The sequence below is a fragment of the Metarhizium robertsii genome (assembly GCF_000187425.2).
Source record: "Metarhizium robertsii ARSEF 23 chromosome Unknown MAA_Scf_4, whole genome shotgun sequence".
Lineage (NCBI taxonomy): Eukaryota > Fungi > Ascomycota > Sordariomycetes > Hypocreales > Clavicipitaceae > Metarhizium > Metarhizium robertsii.
Window position 1 is genome coordinate 4124903 of NW_011942182.1, and position 13827 is coordinate 4138729.

At 56.6% G+C, this 13827-nt stretch overlaps 6 protein-coding genes across 6 annotated transcripts; 3 read left to right on the forward strand and 3 right to left on the reverse strand.

The window, feature by feature from the left end:
* Nucleotides 1–1566: 1566 nt before the first annotated feature.
* MAA_08069 (lincomycin-condensing protein) lies at nt 1567–3565 on the forward strand (the record flags this gene model as incomplete). Its single annotated transcript, XM_007826067.1, has 3 exons — nt 1567–1725; nt 1797–1815; nt 1875–3565. 3 exons carry the CDS (start codon nt 1567–1569, stop codon nt 3563–3565), a joined length of 1869 nt encoding a protein of 622 aa, XP_007824258.1.
* A 271-nt stretch (nt 3566–3836) lies between these two features.
* On the reverse strand, nt 3837–4385 carry MAA_08068 (Monothiol glutaredoxin-related protein; the record flags this gene model as incomplete). Its single annotated transcript, XM_007826066.2, has 1 exon — nt 3837–4385. One exon carries the CDS (start codon nt 4383–4385, stop codon nt 3837–3839), a length of 549 nt encoding a protein of 182 aa, XP_007824257.2.
* A 458-nt stretch (nt 4386–4843) lies between these two features.
* On the forward strand, nt 4844–5572 carry MAA_08067 (uncharacterized protein; the record flags this gene model as incomplete). The annotated part of the gene is made up of 1 exon (XM_007826065.2): nt 4844–5572. One exon carries the CDS (start codon nt 4844–4846, stop codon nt 5570–5572), a length of 729 nt encoding a protein of 242 aa, XP_007824256.2.
* A 255-nt stretch (nt 5573–5827) lies between these two features.
* On the forward strand, nt 5828–6683 carry MAA_11159 (uncharacterized protein; the record flags this gene model as incomplete). Its single annotated transcript, XM_011413125.1, has 3 exons — nt 5828–6089; nt 6143–6570; nt 6621–6683. The coding sequence occupies 3 exons, from the start codon at nt 5828–5830 to the stop codon at nt 6681–6683; spliced, it is 753 nt and encodes a 250-aa protein (XP_011411427.1).
* A 572-nt stretch (nt 6684–7255) lies between these two features.
* MAA_08066 (uncharacterized protein) lies at nt 7256–8557 on the reverse strand (the record flags this gene model as incomplete). Its single annotated transcript, XM_007826064.1, has 3 exons — nt 7256–7432; nt 7501–8038; nt 8154–8557. The coding sequence occupies 3 exons, from the start codon at nt 8555–8557 to the stop codon at nt 7256–7258; spliced, it is 1119 nt and encodes a 372-aa protein (XP_007824255.1).
* Nucleotides 8558–11236: 2679 nt separating this feature from the next.
* MAA_08065 (Rossmann-like alpha/beta/alpha sandwich fold protein) lies at nt 11237–12832 on the reverse strand (the record flags this gene model as incomplete). The annotated part of the gene is made up of 4 exons (XM_007826063.1): nt 11237–11614; nt 11709–12483; nt 12551–12668; nt 12730–12832. 4 exons carry the CDS (start codon nt 12830–12832, stop codon nt 11237–11239), a joined length of 1374 nt encoding a protein of 457 aa, XP_007824254.1.
* Between the last annotated feature and the right edge of the window lie 995 nt (nt 12833–13827).

The following is a 13827-nucleotide window of genomic DNA, read 5'->3' on the forward strand; positions in this document are numbered from 1 at the left end:
TTAAATTATTTATTATTTTAATTTTATAATCTAATTATTATACTTTTATTTTTTATTTAAGCTTATTTATTTACTTTAGTGCTATTGCATATATAGCTTGGCTATTTATTCAACTTGGAATTCGCATCTACATCGTCTCATTTTTTGCCTCCAATATCTTCCTTGCGATACATGGTTTGTTTCATCTCGTACACCAATAATCCTCTCTAGCACCCTACAGTACCGCATTCAACACTTGTTCCTCAACTACCCTGCTGTATTCTCCCAAGGGAAACTCGGGCTATTGGTGTCACAAAATGCCCCTCAGCACCTACTACGTAACTAGATAGCCAGTTGAGAGTTTCTAGTTTCTCTGTAGTAGTATCAATTCCTAATTTTCCAAGTACGCTTCTAGTTGAATAAGGTCCGCCAATAACAGTTGTGGATACAAGTATCGACTCGTAGATGTTTCGTTTGTTAAAAAACACATAGATGTTAAGAGCTGACAACAGCTACTTGCACTCCATACGGATTTGAGGAGCCGAGATTGCCCTATAAATCTAAGGGGGCGTATCTGAACTGCTATGACATCTCTCAGCATCTTTGTAGCTCGAGCCGGGCTGTTCTCCCGCTGTACGTTGGCAAAAGTCAAGACAAGCAAATGCTGGCCAGGCATGAGACAACCACCCGATTATGCATACCGAACGCTTAGCAATGTACTAGACAGCTGGACTACGTATATACAAAGGCACATGCCACGACCAAGAAGACGCTACCCGGTACCGCTCGGAATATCTGTCGGGCAACAAGAATTCTTGATAGACCCAATACAACAGCCCCGTCTTCTATTCACTGCTAGACTCGGGCTTGGATTCGTAGCCATTGCCCAGACATTCCATGCTCCGAGCCCGCTGCACATCTTCCTCGCCCATGATCCGCCTCTTCGAGAACGCTTTGTTTGCACCCAAGAGAAACCAAGTATTTAGTATTTTATGTTCAAGCTAAGAAAATAAAAGAATTGTATACCTTCTCACGGTTCTTCATTAGGCTATCAAAGAGAGTCATTTGCATCTCTATTAAAAGCAGCGCTTTGGTCTATGCATTTGAGGCCGTTGTCAATTATATCTCATCCACTATCCGCGATAAGTAGCCCGTCAACGGCTAGTACGTATCGATGTAAGCTAGCCAAATTCCTACTAGCAAGTCACCAGTGCCAGGCGAAACGGCTAGCGGAATACTCCGTACTTTGGCTCGGATATGATTTGTCATTTCGGGTCGACGACAAGAACCAGTTGACCTGTTTCGGCGACAACCCCTCTCCACCGGGTCGGGCTAAATTATGCTCCCCAGTCTACCCCTCGTCTAGTGACACCACATGCAGACAATTTAATTTCTTCCCCCACAAGTCGGCGCCGCCCGCCGCCGCTCAACAGCTCCATCGCGGGACAGCAAACGCCCTCTCTACCCGAGGGCCGTCGCATCAAGCTTCAGTCTGGTCCCAGTTTAAGCTGACCAGACCCTTCTTGCCGTTTCCAATCGTCAAGCAGCACCGAGTCCTGATCAGTTCCGTACGCATCGCCATTCACCATGCCGCCCACCAGTTCGTCCGTCTACCAAAACGCCGACTTGTTCAAGTTCCCCTCGCGCCGGAGCGTTGTCCACAGCACCGACGGCATCGTCGCCTGCACGCAGCCGCTCGCTGCGAAATGCGGCCTCGACGTGCTTCGCGCAGGAGGCAATGCGGCTGTACGTGTGCCGCGTGTTTCTTAAATCTGAAAAAAAAAAAAAAAATCATCCACGTGCTGATATCATTATAGGATGCCGCCGTCGCAGTTGGTACGCCAGTACAACCCGTCATGACATCGTCTAGTCTAACCGCGGAAAACAAATGGCAGCTGCCGGCCTCAACATGACGGAGCCGTGCTCGACAGGCATCGGCGGCGACATGTTCATCCTCTTCTGGGACGCATCCGCCAAGCAGGTCAGGGCCATGAACGGCTCCGGCCGCGCTGCCGCCAAGTCGACCCTCGACGCCGTCCGCAAGCGCCTCAACATCCCCGACGACAGGCCCGATGCCGAGATCCCCAAGACCAGCGCTCTGGCCGTCACTGTGCCCGGCGCAGCGGCCGGATGGGTCGATGCCGTCGAAAGGTTTGGCAGCGGCAACGTCGACTTGAAGCGTGTGCTGGCGCCGGCTATTGAGCTTGGCGAGAAGGGGTTCCCTGTGCACGAGGAGGCCGCACACTATGTAAGAGAAAATAAAACACGGTCATCTAGTTTGCGACAAGACAGTGCTGATGAGAGAATGCAGTGGGGTGCTTCCGAAGCTCGCCTCAGGCAAGCATCGCCCAACTTTGCAGAGATGCTCAAGGTCGACCCCGAAGCCCAGGGAGGCGTCCGCGCCCCTCGCGCCGGCGAGGTCATGAAGAACCCGACCTTGGCCAGGACCTTTCGCACTCTGGCCGAGGAGGGCAAGAAGGGCTTCTATCAGGGCAGAATCGCAGAGGAGCTCGTCGCCGTTGTCCAGAGTCTGGGCGGGCTGTTGGAGCTCGACGATCTCAAGCACCACCTGGACGTGGGCAGCGAGCCCGTCGAGCCCATCTCTCTCAAGTTCCACGGCCAGGGAACCGGCCACGACGGCGGCGTGGAACTCTGGGAGCACCCGCCCAACGGCCAGGGCATCATCGCCCTTATGGCCCTAGGCATCATCCAGGAGCTCGAGAAGCAGGGCAAGATCCCGACCTTTGGGCCGCAAGACTTCAACTCGGCCCCGTACCTGCACGCCATTATTGAAGCCCTGAGGCTAGGCTTCGCAGACGGCAGCTGGTTCGTCACGGACCCCAACGTCACCAAGGTCCCGGCCCGGGGGCTCATCTCGCAGGAATACCTCGCCGAGCGGGCCAAGCTCTTTGATGCCACGAGGGCCGTCCTGACCCACGAGCACGGCAACCCGCCCTTTGCCTCGCCCGCCCTGTCCAGCAGCGACACGGTCTACTTTACCGTCACCGACGCGCAGGGCAACGCCGCGTCCTTCATCAACTCCAACTACGCCGGCTTCGGGACCAGCATCATCCCCAAGGGCTGCGGCTTCACCCTCCAGAACCGCGGGTCCAACTTCTCCCTCAACCCCGACCACCCCAACAAGATGGAGCCCAGAAAGAGGCCGTACCACACAATCATCCCCGGCATGGTGACCAACCTGCAAGACGGCTCGCTGCACTCGTCCTTTGGCGTCATGGGCGGCTTCATGCAGCCCCAGGGCCACGTCCAGGTCCTCCTGGGGCAGCTCGTCGGCCGCCTGAACCCGCAGCAGGCCCTCGACGCCCCGAGGATCTGCATCGGCGGCGGGCTCCCCGAGAGCGGCGAGGCCATTGACTGGACCGTCAATGTCGAGGAAGGCATGCCGGAGGAGACCATCGAGGGGCTCAAGAGGCTCGGCCACAAGGTGAGCGTCGTGACCGGCACCGCGAGGGGCTTGTTTGGACGCGGCCAGATTATCCGCCACGTCGTTGATCCGGTCGACGGGACGCGCATCTGGTCTGCGGGCAGCGACATGAGGGCCGACGGCGCCGCGTATCCCCTGTAGATGAAGCGGCGTGGGAGAGGGCTGAGCCAAAGGTGACGGTTTGATAGAAAATGATGGTTTCAAAAAAAAATTAAGCAGAAGCTAGATTGACGGCCTCGTTTTTATGTAAATGACCTATATTCAGGCATCTCACGGGTGCAAATTCCCCTCTTCACCAGAGTAATCGTACACGGGGTCCCCTCGGACCATCTATATCGTCACAACTTGCCAACTTGCTTTTTTTTTGCTGAAGAACCGTTCCTCGGCCCCCTTCCCACTGGTGTACATTCCATTACGCATCGCCCTCCATGACCAAAACGTCCTTGTCCTCGAAAAACTTGGCCAGCTCGCCGTTGGTGTGCATGGTGCGCAGGATGTCGCAGCCGCCGACAAACTCCTTGTCGACGTAGAGCTGCGGAATGGTCGGCCAGTCCGAGTACTCCTTGATGCCCTCGCGCAGCTCGGCGTCCTCGAGGACGTTGAAGGCGGCAAACTTGTCCGGGTTGACGCCCTGCATGCCGAGGATCTTGATGACGGTGGCGGAGAAGCCGCACTGGGGCGTCTCGGGCGTGCCCTTCATGAAGAGCACCACGGGCGCCGACGCGACCGCCTTGTCGATGGCCGAGCGGGTCGCGTCCGAGAGGAGGCGCGCCTGCGAGGGCGTCAGGGGCGAGATGGGCGCTCGGAAGGAGATGGGCGCGCGGACGGCTGGCCGGGCAGCTCGTCGCAGCAAGCTCTGGCGAGGTGCGGAGGTTAGCCATGGCGGATTGCAGAGGGACGCTGGGTGGGAGTTGCCAGCGGTGGCTCGTGTACGTACAGACGCAACGCTTCGGGAAAACATGCCGACCAAGTGTCTTGACTTGGGAGGGGGTTTTGTTTTGTGACGGGGCGGGCGATGAAGGTGAGGTGCTGTTGAGGGCGGAAAAATGGGCGAAATCTTGCCCGGCTGGCACCTGCCATTGACGAGCGCGAGCGCCGGCGCCGGGCGTTGATGTTGCGATGGGGAGGCAGGAGCTGACCAATCAGTGCTCATGTAATCAGCGCCGGTCCACCGATTGCCGCCTGACAAGTGGTGAGTCTGGGCTCTGGTGGTGCCATTCAGCCGTTGTGCGTTTATCGAGCCATGAGTCGGCGGCGGCGATTCACCATTTTTTTCATTGACTGCCGTGTTGCAACTTTTACTCACGTCAGTCGAGCTGTATATCTAGACACGTACGGAGTCATCTGACTTTACACCCGAGGACTTGCTCATCCGAGGCCACCTCACCGTACATACACACACTTTCCAAACACAACACCATGTTGCCAGCATCAAGAAGTGGCCCCGAGGCGCGGAAGGACACTCCGGCCGGAAACGTGGCCCTCGCACGCAACGACGGCAAAAAGCACCTCCTCCTAGCCGTCTCGGGCTCCGTCGCCACCATCAAAATCGCCAACATCGTCAACGGCCTCGCCTACCACAGCAACCTCTCCATCCGCCTGGTCCTCACCGCCTCGGCGGAGCACTTCCTCAGCGGCCAGTCCGATGAGCAGCCATCCGTGGCCGAGGTGCGGCGCCTGCCCAACGTCGACGGCATCTACACCGATTCCGCCGAGTGGACGAGGCCGTGGACGCGCGGCGCTCCCATCCTGCACATTGAGCTGCGGAGATGGGCCGACCTGCTCATGATTGTGCCCCTGAGTGCAAACACCATGGCCAAGATGGTGGCGGGCATCTGCGACAACCTGCTGCTCAGCGTGGTGAGGGCCTGGGACCATGACGGGTCCATTGACGGCGTCAAGAAGAAGATTGTCGTCGCCGTCGCCATGAACACGGCCATGTGGAGGAACCCGCTGACGGCCAAGCACATCAAGACGCTGGAGGAGGATTGGGGCGGCCACGACGGCTGGGTTGAAGTGCTGAGACCCGTGTCCAAGACGCTGGCTTGTAATGATGTCGGCGAGGGTGCCATGGTCAGTTGGCAGGAGATTGTGTCGGTGGCCGAAGACAGGTTGGGCCTGGAGAACACAGATAGCTTCAGGACATGACGGGGCGAGCAACTACTTACGAGCCGAATGAGTCTATGGAAAACTTGCATCTATACATATGTACACTTATGCATGGTTATGGTTCATTCGTGTAGTGTGCCGAGTGCTAGCACTGGTGGCCAACTGTCTGCCGGCTGTCGGTCCATCTTGACTTTTCTGCCACCTCCTGTTCTCTCGCACATCACCATCCATATTCTACCAGAAACCAACTTTGGACCTCTTTTACCACACCGTCTCCATCACGCCCAATCCACCATGTCGCAACCCCTCGACGACTCCCCCGAAGCAAGCTCCTCCACAGCTGCCGAAAAGGCGATTTCCACTCTGCGCGCCAGACTGCGCAGTGAAGACCCATTCCCTCCTCCATTGCACGCCTCCGCATCCTCGTCCGAGCCGTGCTTGAAGCACAATGACATATACAAGCAGCTGCGAGCTACATTTTCCTCGCTGCCTGGTCCCCAACCAGCACCGCATCACACCCTCGATAGAGGAAACACCATCATGAACAATCTAGCGGGTAGTCATGCCACCCCCCGCAGCACTCCATGGCTCGCAAACTAAGCGCCGCAGAAACATTTGCTCGCTCCGGCGAAGACGCGTACAAGTCGGCCGTGTCCGATATCCAGACCGTCCACGAATCCATCTCGGGCCGAATAGACGCCTTCCACGCCGAGTCTGCATCGGCGCTGAGCGATGCCGCGGCTCTCTACGACAACATCTCGTATCCCCTGTCCAGGACGGTATGCCACTCTGAAAACTTCCCCCGGGGAACCATTGCTCAGCACCTGTCTGTGCTCAAGGACAAGATGGACGCCGCGGAGAAGCAGCTGGCGTCTCTGAACGAAGATTGGATGGCGTGCGTGGACCAAGAAGCAAAGATTATGGCGGTGACGGAGGCCGTCGACGATTCAGACTCGGCCAAGGAGACCGAGGCCCTGGTGCAGGAGATTGATGACATAGTGAGGGACAAGGCTGCTGAACTCGAGCAGATGGAAAAAGTGAGTCGTCTCTTGCTTAGGTTTCGTACTGGCTCTGACGTGCGGCAAAGGAATACCGTGACTTGCTGTGGAAAGAGTCGCAAAAGATGATGCAGGCCATGATGGCGGACTAGATGGCGTTGCGTGCTGGCCCCGTTGAGAGCTAGATGTCATGTTGCTCGAAATGGTAAAGCGCTACCATCATGTGTACGTATTGGACTGAGGCGGCCACATATTATGACGCGCCATGGGAGATGTCACAAAAGATGGTGAAGCTGTAATAGCTACCGGAATCTTGACAGGGATGCAGTCATTGCTGAATTAAGTGCTACTTGAATCGACTCCTTCAGACACGTAGTCATGCCACCAGACGTCTCGCTGACACTTCGCCTACGCATTGAATGAATATCAATCACGGCACAGTGCCAGGGGTAAAATTTTCATCACTGTCATTGCACCAGACATCTACCAATCATGCCATGCCACGTCCGAGCAGCCGGATTCGCCCCAACTCCAACTATGCGAAAATCGAAAACCAAAAAAAAACAAAAAAAAAAAACACACATCATTCCACCATGTTAAACATAAATACCGCTCTTCAATAAAGCAACCTATATCCGTGAATCGCTTCACTCTTTCTTACACCCGTCGAGCCAACGCCGTCGTCTCCTATTTTGGGACGGTGACACGCAACAGACGGCACTACTTACTGCTCCTTCTCGGGAATGACGACACCCCACTCGTGCTGCTCACGGCCGTACATGATGTCGCCGATCCACGTCTTGATCCTGGCCGTCACCTCGCCGGCCGTGCCCTCGGGCCCCATGGGGATGTTGATGTCCTTGCCGCGGTGGTGGATCTGCGAAACAGGGCAGATAAAGTACTAAAAAAAAAGCGTCAGTCATGAAAAATACCAGAGTCTGAATAAGGGGAGAGAAAGTCTCTTCTTACAGCGGTGCCAGCGGCAAAGGATTCCAAAATACGCCCCTCGGCATCGGCCTCGACGAGCTCGTCAATGGTGTACTTGCGCTCCGTCACCTCAATCTCGCCGGCCATGCGCTCGCGCACAACGTCGAGGCAGCTGCGGCGCGTGACGCCATCAAGGATGAGCTTGTCGTCGAGGGGCGCCGTGATAATCTCCTTCTTGCCGTCCTTGCGGACCCAGACAACAAAAAAGTTGGAGGCGCCGGCCTCGGTACACTCGCCCTGGGCGCCGTACAGCCACAGGATCTGGTGGAAGCCGCGGCGGCGGGCGTCCTGGGTGGCCATGAGCGAGGGGCCGTAGTTGGCGCCGACCTTTGCGTAGCCGAAGCCGCCGACCCAGGCGCGCACCATGTCCTCGGGCGAGGTGTGCAGGCGCATGCCGCCGGGGGGCGAGTCCATGCGCGGCATGAAGGTGACGATGATGTAGAGCATGGCCTCGCGCGGCGCCTGCCAGCTGCGACTGGGTGCCGATGAGGGTCGGGCGGATGTAGAGGAAGTGGCCCGGCTGGTCGGCGGGCAGCCAGCGCAGCCGGCGCGGGCCGTCGACGGCCAGCAGCGCGACCAGGAGCTTCTCCAGCTCGGCGGGCTCGAAGAGCGGCAGCGAGATGCGCCCGGCCGACATGTGCATGCGCGCGCAGTTGCGGTCCGGCCGGAAGACGCGCAGCCGGCCGTCGTGGCCGCGGAAGACCTTGAGGCCCTCGAAGCACTCGGTGGCGTAGTGCAGGCACGACGCCGTCGGCATCAGGCTCAGCGGGCCGTAGGGCTTGAGCTCGGGCGCGCCCCAGCCCGTCGAGGCCTTCCACGTCGCCGTCACCATGTGGTCGGTGGCGATGGTCTCGTCGCCCGCGTTGGCCGTGGCCTGGTCCGGCACGGGGCGCGGGGACTTGGTCAGCGAGTAGGTGAGCTTGGAGGCGTCGAGGGGGGCCTTTTGCCCGCCGTCGCCGTTGGCCACGCTGGCCTCCTTGCGCTGGATGGCCGCCGCGGTCAGGTTGACGTCCTGCTGGGGGACGGCAGAGGGGGCCATTTTGCTGCCGATTGTTGGTCTTGTTGTTGTGGTTTGGTGATGGTGATGGTGGTGGTGTTGTTGTTTGTGCTGGGTGGCGGGTGGTGGTGGTGATGTCTCTGGACACTTAAGAAGACCGGTTGCCCTTTTCTCCTTCCTGTCAATGTCTCAGCACGACTCCCGTTTTCAGACGTTTTCTCAATCACTCGCAACCAAGACAAAATAAGGTCACATGAACCAATTCCACTCACGAGGTATGAAGCAGTTTTTGGCCCTGTCGGTGGCTCAAAGAATTGCAATGTTGGCGAGTGTGTAGGGGGAAGGGGGAAGAAAAAAAAAAGAATGGCGGTTTAAAAGGAGAATGAGTCAAGCCGAAAAAGTAAGAAGAAGCCACACTAGTCCCCGTGTATGATTATGTATTAGTGCCGAAGGAACCGGGGTCAACTGGTCCCCATCACGGCGGAGCCGACCAGAAGCAATGTGTGTGGGCGGCTATCAAAGGGCGCCAGCCTTTTTATCCGCCTCTCCCTATGTCTCTCGCCTTTTCCGTTTTGGCTTTTGGATACCCCGTATGTAATTGAATTATTTTATTGTTATTCTTGCCAGTATTTCTTCACGCCGCACCCTTGTCCGCGGCACGCAGTCCCCGTTTCGCCTCAGTCTTCCAGGTGTGGGCGGTGGCCAGTACCTGCTTTCCGTGGCACCTCCATTTCCGGATTGCTGGGGCCAAACCAAGAAACGCCTCTCCAACACCGAGCCCAACTGCGGCAAAAAGACACGGCCTACACGCAGCTGCAGTCGGCACTCGAAAGCCCAACAGGGTAGGGCCGGGTGCGCGTCGGGATCGAGTACGTAACAAGACCAGGCCCCAGACGAGAGAAATCCTACTTAAACAGAGCCGCCCCCGCGGCGCTCGGCAGACCCACCCGTGGCTCGCTCAATCGGGGAACAGAAGTGGCCAGGTGACTCGTGGCCAAAGCCGCAGCGTGGCCAGGCGCCATCCTGGTCCTCCGACGCCTGCCGCTCCTCGACGGGCCCCGCGAGGCCGTCAAACTCGGCTTGCACGCAACCATGGCCAGCATGCCAGTCCTGTTGACCCGTGCTCGTGGTGAGGGGCCCCCTCGGCCCGCGGGGAGCTGCCCAGATTGCACAATTCAATTGAAAAAAGCGAGCTTGCCGTGCTGTACAAAATAAATAATAATGCCTCCATCACCCATCCGTTTCCCTCTCACCCTGTGCACCTGCACCTGCCGCAATCACCCTTCCGCAGCTGTGCGACGCCGGGCCGGGTCAAGCGGTGCGGAACCTCGCCGTGGAGTCGAGGGGAGCAACTATCGAGGCCAGCAAAGCCGACCTCGCCCCACGCGGCTGCGACACATGGGACCAGGGAACGAGACCGGCTGCCGTTGGGCGCGCCTACCCCAACTGCCTGGAATAAAATGCCATAATGCGGAGTCTACGGAGGTGTATCAACGTCATTCTGTCATGCTGGGGCCCCGGACCCCTCTCGCGCGGATTGCCTCTGCGCCCTGTGCTTCCTTGCAATGCTCCAGGATTCAAAGGCGGCGCAATGCTGCCAATTCCATCATCTATACAGAATCCCCAGCTGCTGTAGCCCCCTCCAGTGCCTCGCCCAGTGCAACGGCGCGGGATCCGAAGCGGCATGCCATGGAGGCGGTGTGTATCATTCAGCGCAGCAAGCAATGCCAATTGTCTGCTCGACAAACAGTCTTCCAGAAGGCGCCGAGACCACAAGGGCGCAGCTCGTCACGACGTCTCCATTGGAGGGCCCAAAGCAGGGCGGAATTGCCTCTCTAGAACACCGCCGCGGATAGCCGCACTGCCTTATCTCGATAAAACATGGAACTTGGAATGGCCCACCAAGGTCATGCCCGGTGCCCATTGCTCACCCACCCCCATCATCAATTGCAATCCAAACAAGCTTTACCCCACAGCCAACGCGATGCCGCTTTTAGTCAAATTGGAAAAAGGGAAAACCAGACCTTGTCTCCATTCGTAACCACTTACCTGGAGCACACACTGCTCCTACAGCCAATGCATGCCTACTTACATGCCTATGAGATCACCGTCTTGGGTAACACGAATACGTAGCGGTTGGCCAGTGCAAAATGGCAAGCAGCCGCCGCGTTTCCCTAAAAAAAAAAAATTGCTTTGTAATTGAAGACAGACTCTTGCCAACGTGACCACTATTTTACGACCACGGTTGACGTTGCCATCCAACCCCAGACCATTCATTCCAGGCCTGATGATGCATGTGTGGTGGCCATGGCCACGGCCGAAATCCTCTCTGTTCCACGCAGCCACCGAAAATTCCATGTCCCTTTCCAGCGACTGCCACATCATCACCGCCCAGCCTTGACCATCGACTTGACGTCGCTGGCATTTTTTTCCCCCTTCCGCTATCCGACATGCACAAGTGGCCCTGTTGAATGAAGCCGCCCCCTCCTGTCACCTGCCCTTGCCTTCATGTCTGGCCCCTACGACAAAAACGAGCCATCCAACAAACGCTTGCAGTATCCCATCCGAGTACCACACAACACAAACAAACTCCGATCCAAATGCATGGGTAGCTGCATCATGTGCTAGTGATGCTTGATATCCGCGTGTGTTCTCACCTGCACCCTGCCATACGCAATATGCAGCTCGTCATCGACCACGGCATTCTCACAGCTTGGGGGCTTACGCATTGGTACCGGCGGCACCCCCAGCACCGCTGCGCTCGGCTTCTCTGCCGCGTTGCTCCTCTTCCAATATTTCACGCTGTCTGGCCGCTGCTTCCACTTCCGCCTTGACACCTTTGGCTCGTTGTCTCGCCTCGTAACGATCTCGGCTCTTCATGATGCGTTGCACGATCTCGCCGGCATTGACTTCAGCAAAAGCATGCGGTCCAATTTCCCGGTAGATTCCCATTTGCTTGGGAGCAGTATACGGGTCGTACGTGAGCGGCATAAAGGCGGTCGGGCCGTGGTAGATGGCATCCGGAACGCCCCAAGGAAGTGACTTTAGGTATGACTTTGTCGGTGTGAATGGGGCGCCAAACACGACAGCGTTGATATACTACCGCAAAAGTCAGCACACTAGCAAACATGGGCGAGCACCGCGTCTCCCCCTGTTGGTTATCAGGGCCACAACGAAATGGTGCAGCACATACCTTGCATTGCAAGACGCAAAGACCGCGTTCAAAAATGTTCATAATTGGGTAGTTGACACCCTTCCACTGATTGATCACTTCGTCATCGTGAACTCCGACAACAACAAATGCTGGCTCATAATCTTTGCCGCCGTCGCTCGTTCGATTGCTCTTGGCTTCGTCAGAGTACCAGCCTGACTTGCGCGCCAGTTCCTCTTCCTCGACGCCTACTTTTCGTAGAAACTCAATGTGACCACTGGAAAACAGGTCGAACCCGCCATCTACATAAACAATGCGTTGTCCTGGCCGAGGCCTGGTGCCGGGGAGCAAGTTGTCAAATGTCCCCGTCTCTTCTTCGGTGTCCTCCGCCTTGGCCTGGTTTGAGGCATTCCAGAACCATACCTCAGCGCCGGGGGCCTTTGCAGTCTCATCTGTTGCGTACAGCTTCATGCGCTCCAGCATGGCTTTTCCTTGGGCTTTGCGTTCGTCGGGGCTTCCATATCCCTCTTCACCAACGAGCATCTTTTGTAGAGAATGGATAAAGTGTGTTTTTGTGCACAGCAGCATGCGACCAACGAGATCCGTCGTCGAGATGCCCGGAGAGCGCTTCACAACTTTGAAGCGACCGGCTTGCTTAACAAAGCGGTAACAGTCGTTTCCGTCGCTGTCGGAAGTAATATCATCTCCATGCACGACATATTTGCAGCCGTAGTGTGTGATATAAGGAAGTTCGGTGACGTATGGAGCATGGCCGATTGCCTTGGTGACCCAGCGACAAGCATTCGCGGCTGCTAATCTATGCCACATGTCAGAAAATGATAGTATATGCCTGGAGCTGTGAGCAGAGTCTACGGGTGGCATACCGCTCTTCCAGGGTCATGACCGTTGGTCCCTTGTTGGCCAGAATTTCCTCATCAGAATGCACACCGACGTACAGCTCGTCGCCAAGCTGTCTGGCTTGAACCATGGCTCCGGCGTGGCCTGGCAGAAGCAATTAGCCTATGTAAATGAAGGCATACCCATTAAGACATTGTCTACATACCGTGATGAAAGAAGTCCCAGCAGCCATCAACCCATATGCGGCCGTCAAGCAGCTCAGGGGCAGGGTCTCCTTGCGGCTGCCCCCCCTTGGTAGTCGTGTTCATGGTGGGGTAGTAGTTGGTGGCAGTTGTCAAGAGATAGGAAAGGGGCAGAGAGAGGCCACAAGGAAGACACAGTTGATCGCGTCGGATACGGCTGAGAGATAACTGGGTCCGCAGTTGGAGTCGTGGCCTTTGCGTCTGGAGATATCTAGAAATGTACGGAGTAGTGGATTCTCAATAGCGCAACGTCCATGTCTGGTTAAATTAGGACTGCGAGTTTTCACATGATGCTGAGTTGAGATGATGGCGGGGAAGTGGCGCTGCGCCGATGCTGGTTGGCCAGGGACGAGGGGCACATTCATTGTGAGCGGTGGAGGGAGGCTCCTTTGCTTCCATGTTCTTTCTTTGGATGAACCATCACGAATCAGTCAGATGCATCAATTGATGACGGCATGGTTGATGCGCGACAACAACTTTCTGTGGCTACCCAGTACTTAGGTAAAAAAGAAGAATTGTCGCACAAGCTGTCGGTGTTGGCAGACTAATCTACGTGGACAGAATGCATCTGATCAGTGTCGAGTGATCCAAGGGTGGCCACGTACTAACCAGGTATCTATTAGGTATCTCAGACAAAGCGGGCCCGGTACGCAATCGGCACCTTCGAACTCCCAAAGGGATATCAAAACTCGATTTCGTTTCTTTGTCAGCTGTAGACGTTTGCTCGCACGACAGGCACGGCTGTCTACGTTATTTATGCATCATGGCGGACTCCTACCAGTCATCTCCCAACGAGCAGCAACCCATCGTTTAGCCTGCTCAGGAACCAAAGTGGCTTGACGGTTGGCTGCAAAAGGCCAAACTCTCACCTCCACGTTGCCGATCGATTGGCGCTGGCTTGCACGTGGCCAACTACCCGTCTTCTGTCCTACGCGGCAACGCCGGTCAAGCTTCGAAACATCGCAATATTTGGCATGCGCATCCGCAGCGCCGTGTTTCGCATTGTTCAATACACTCTGCATCGCCCCTCCACAGAGTAGACAGCTGTATCCCGCCAGCCC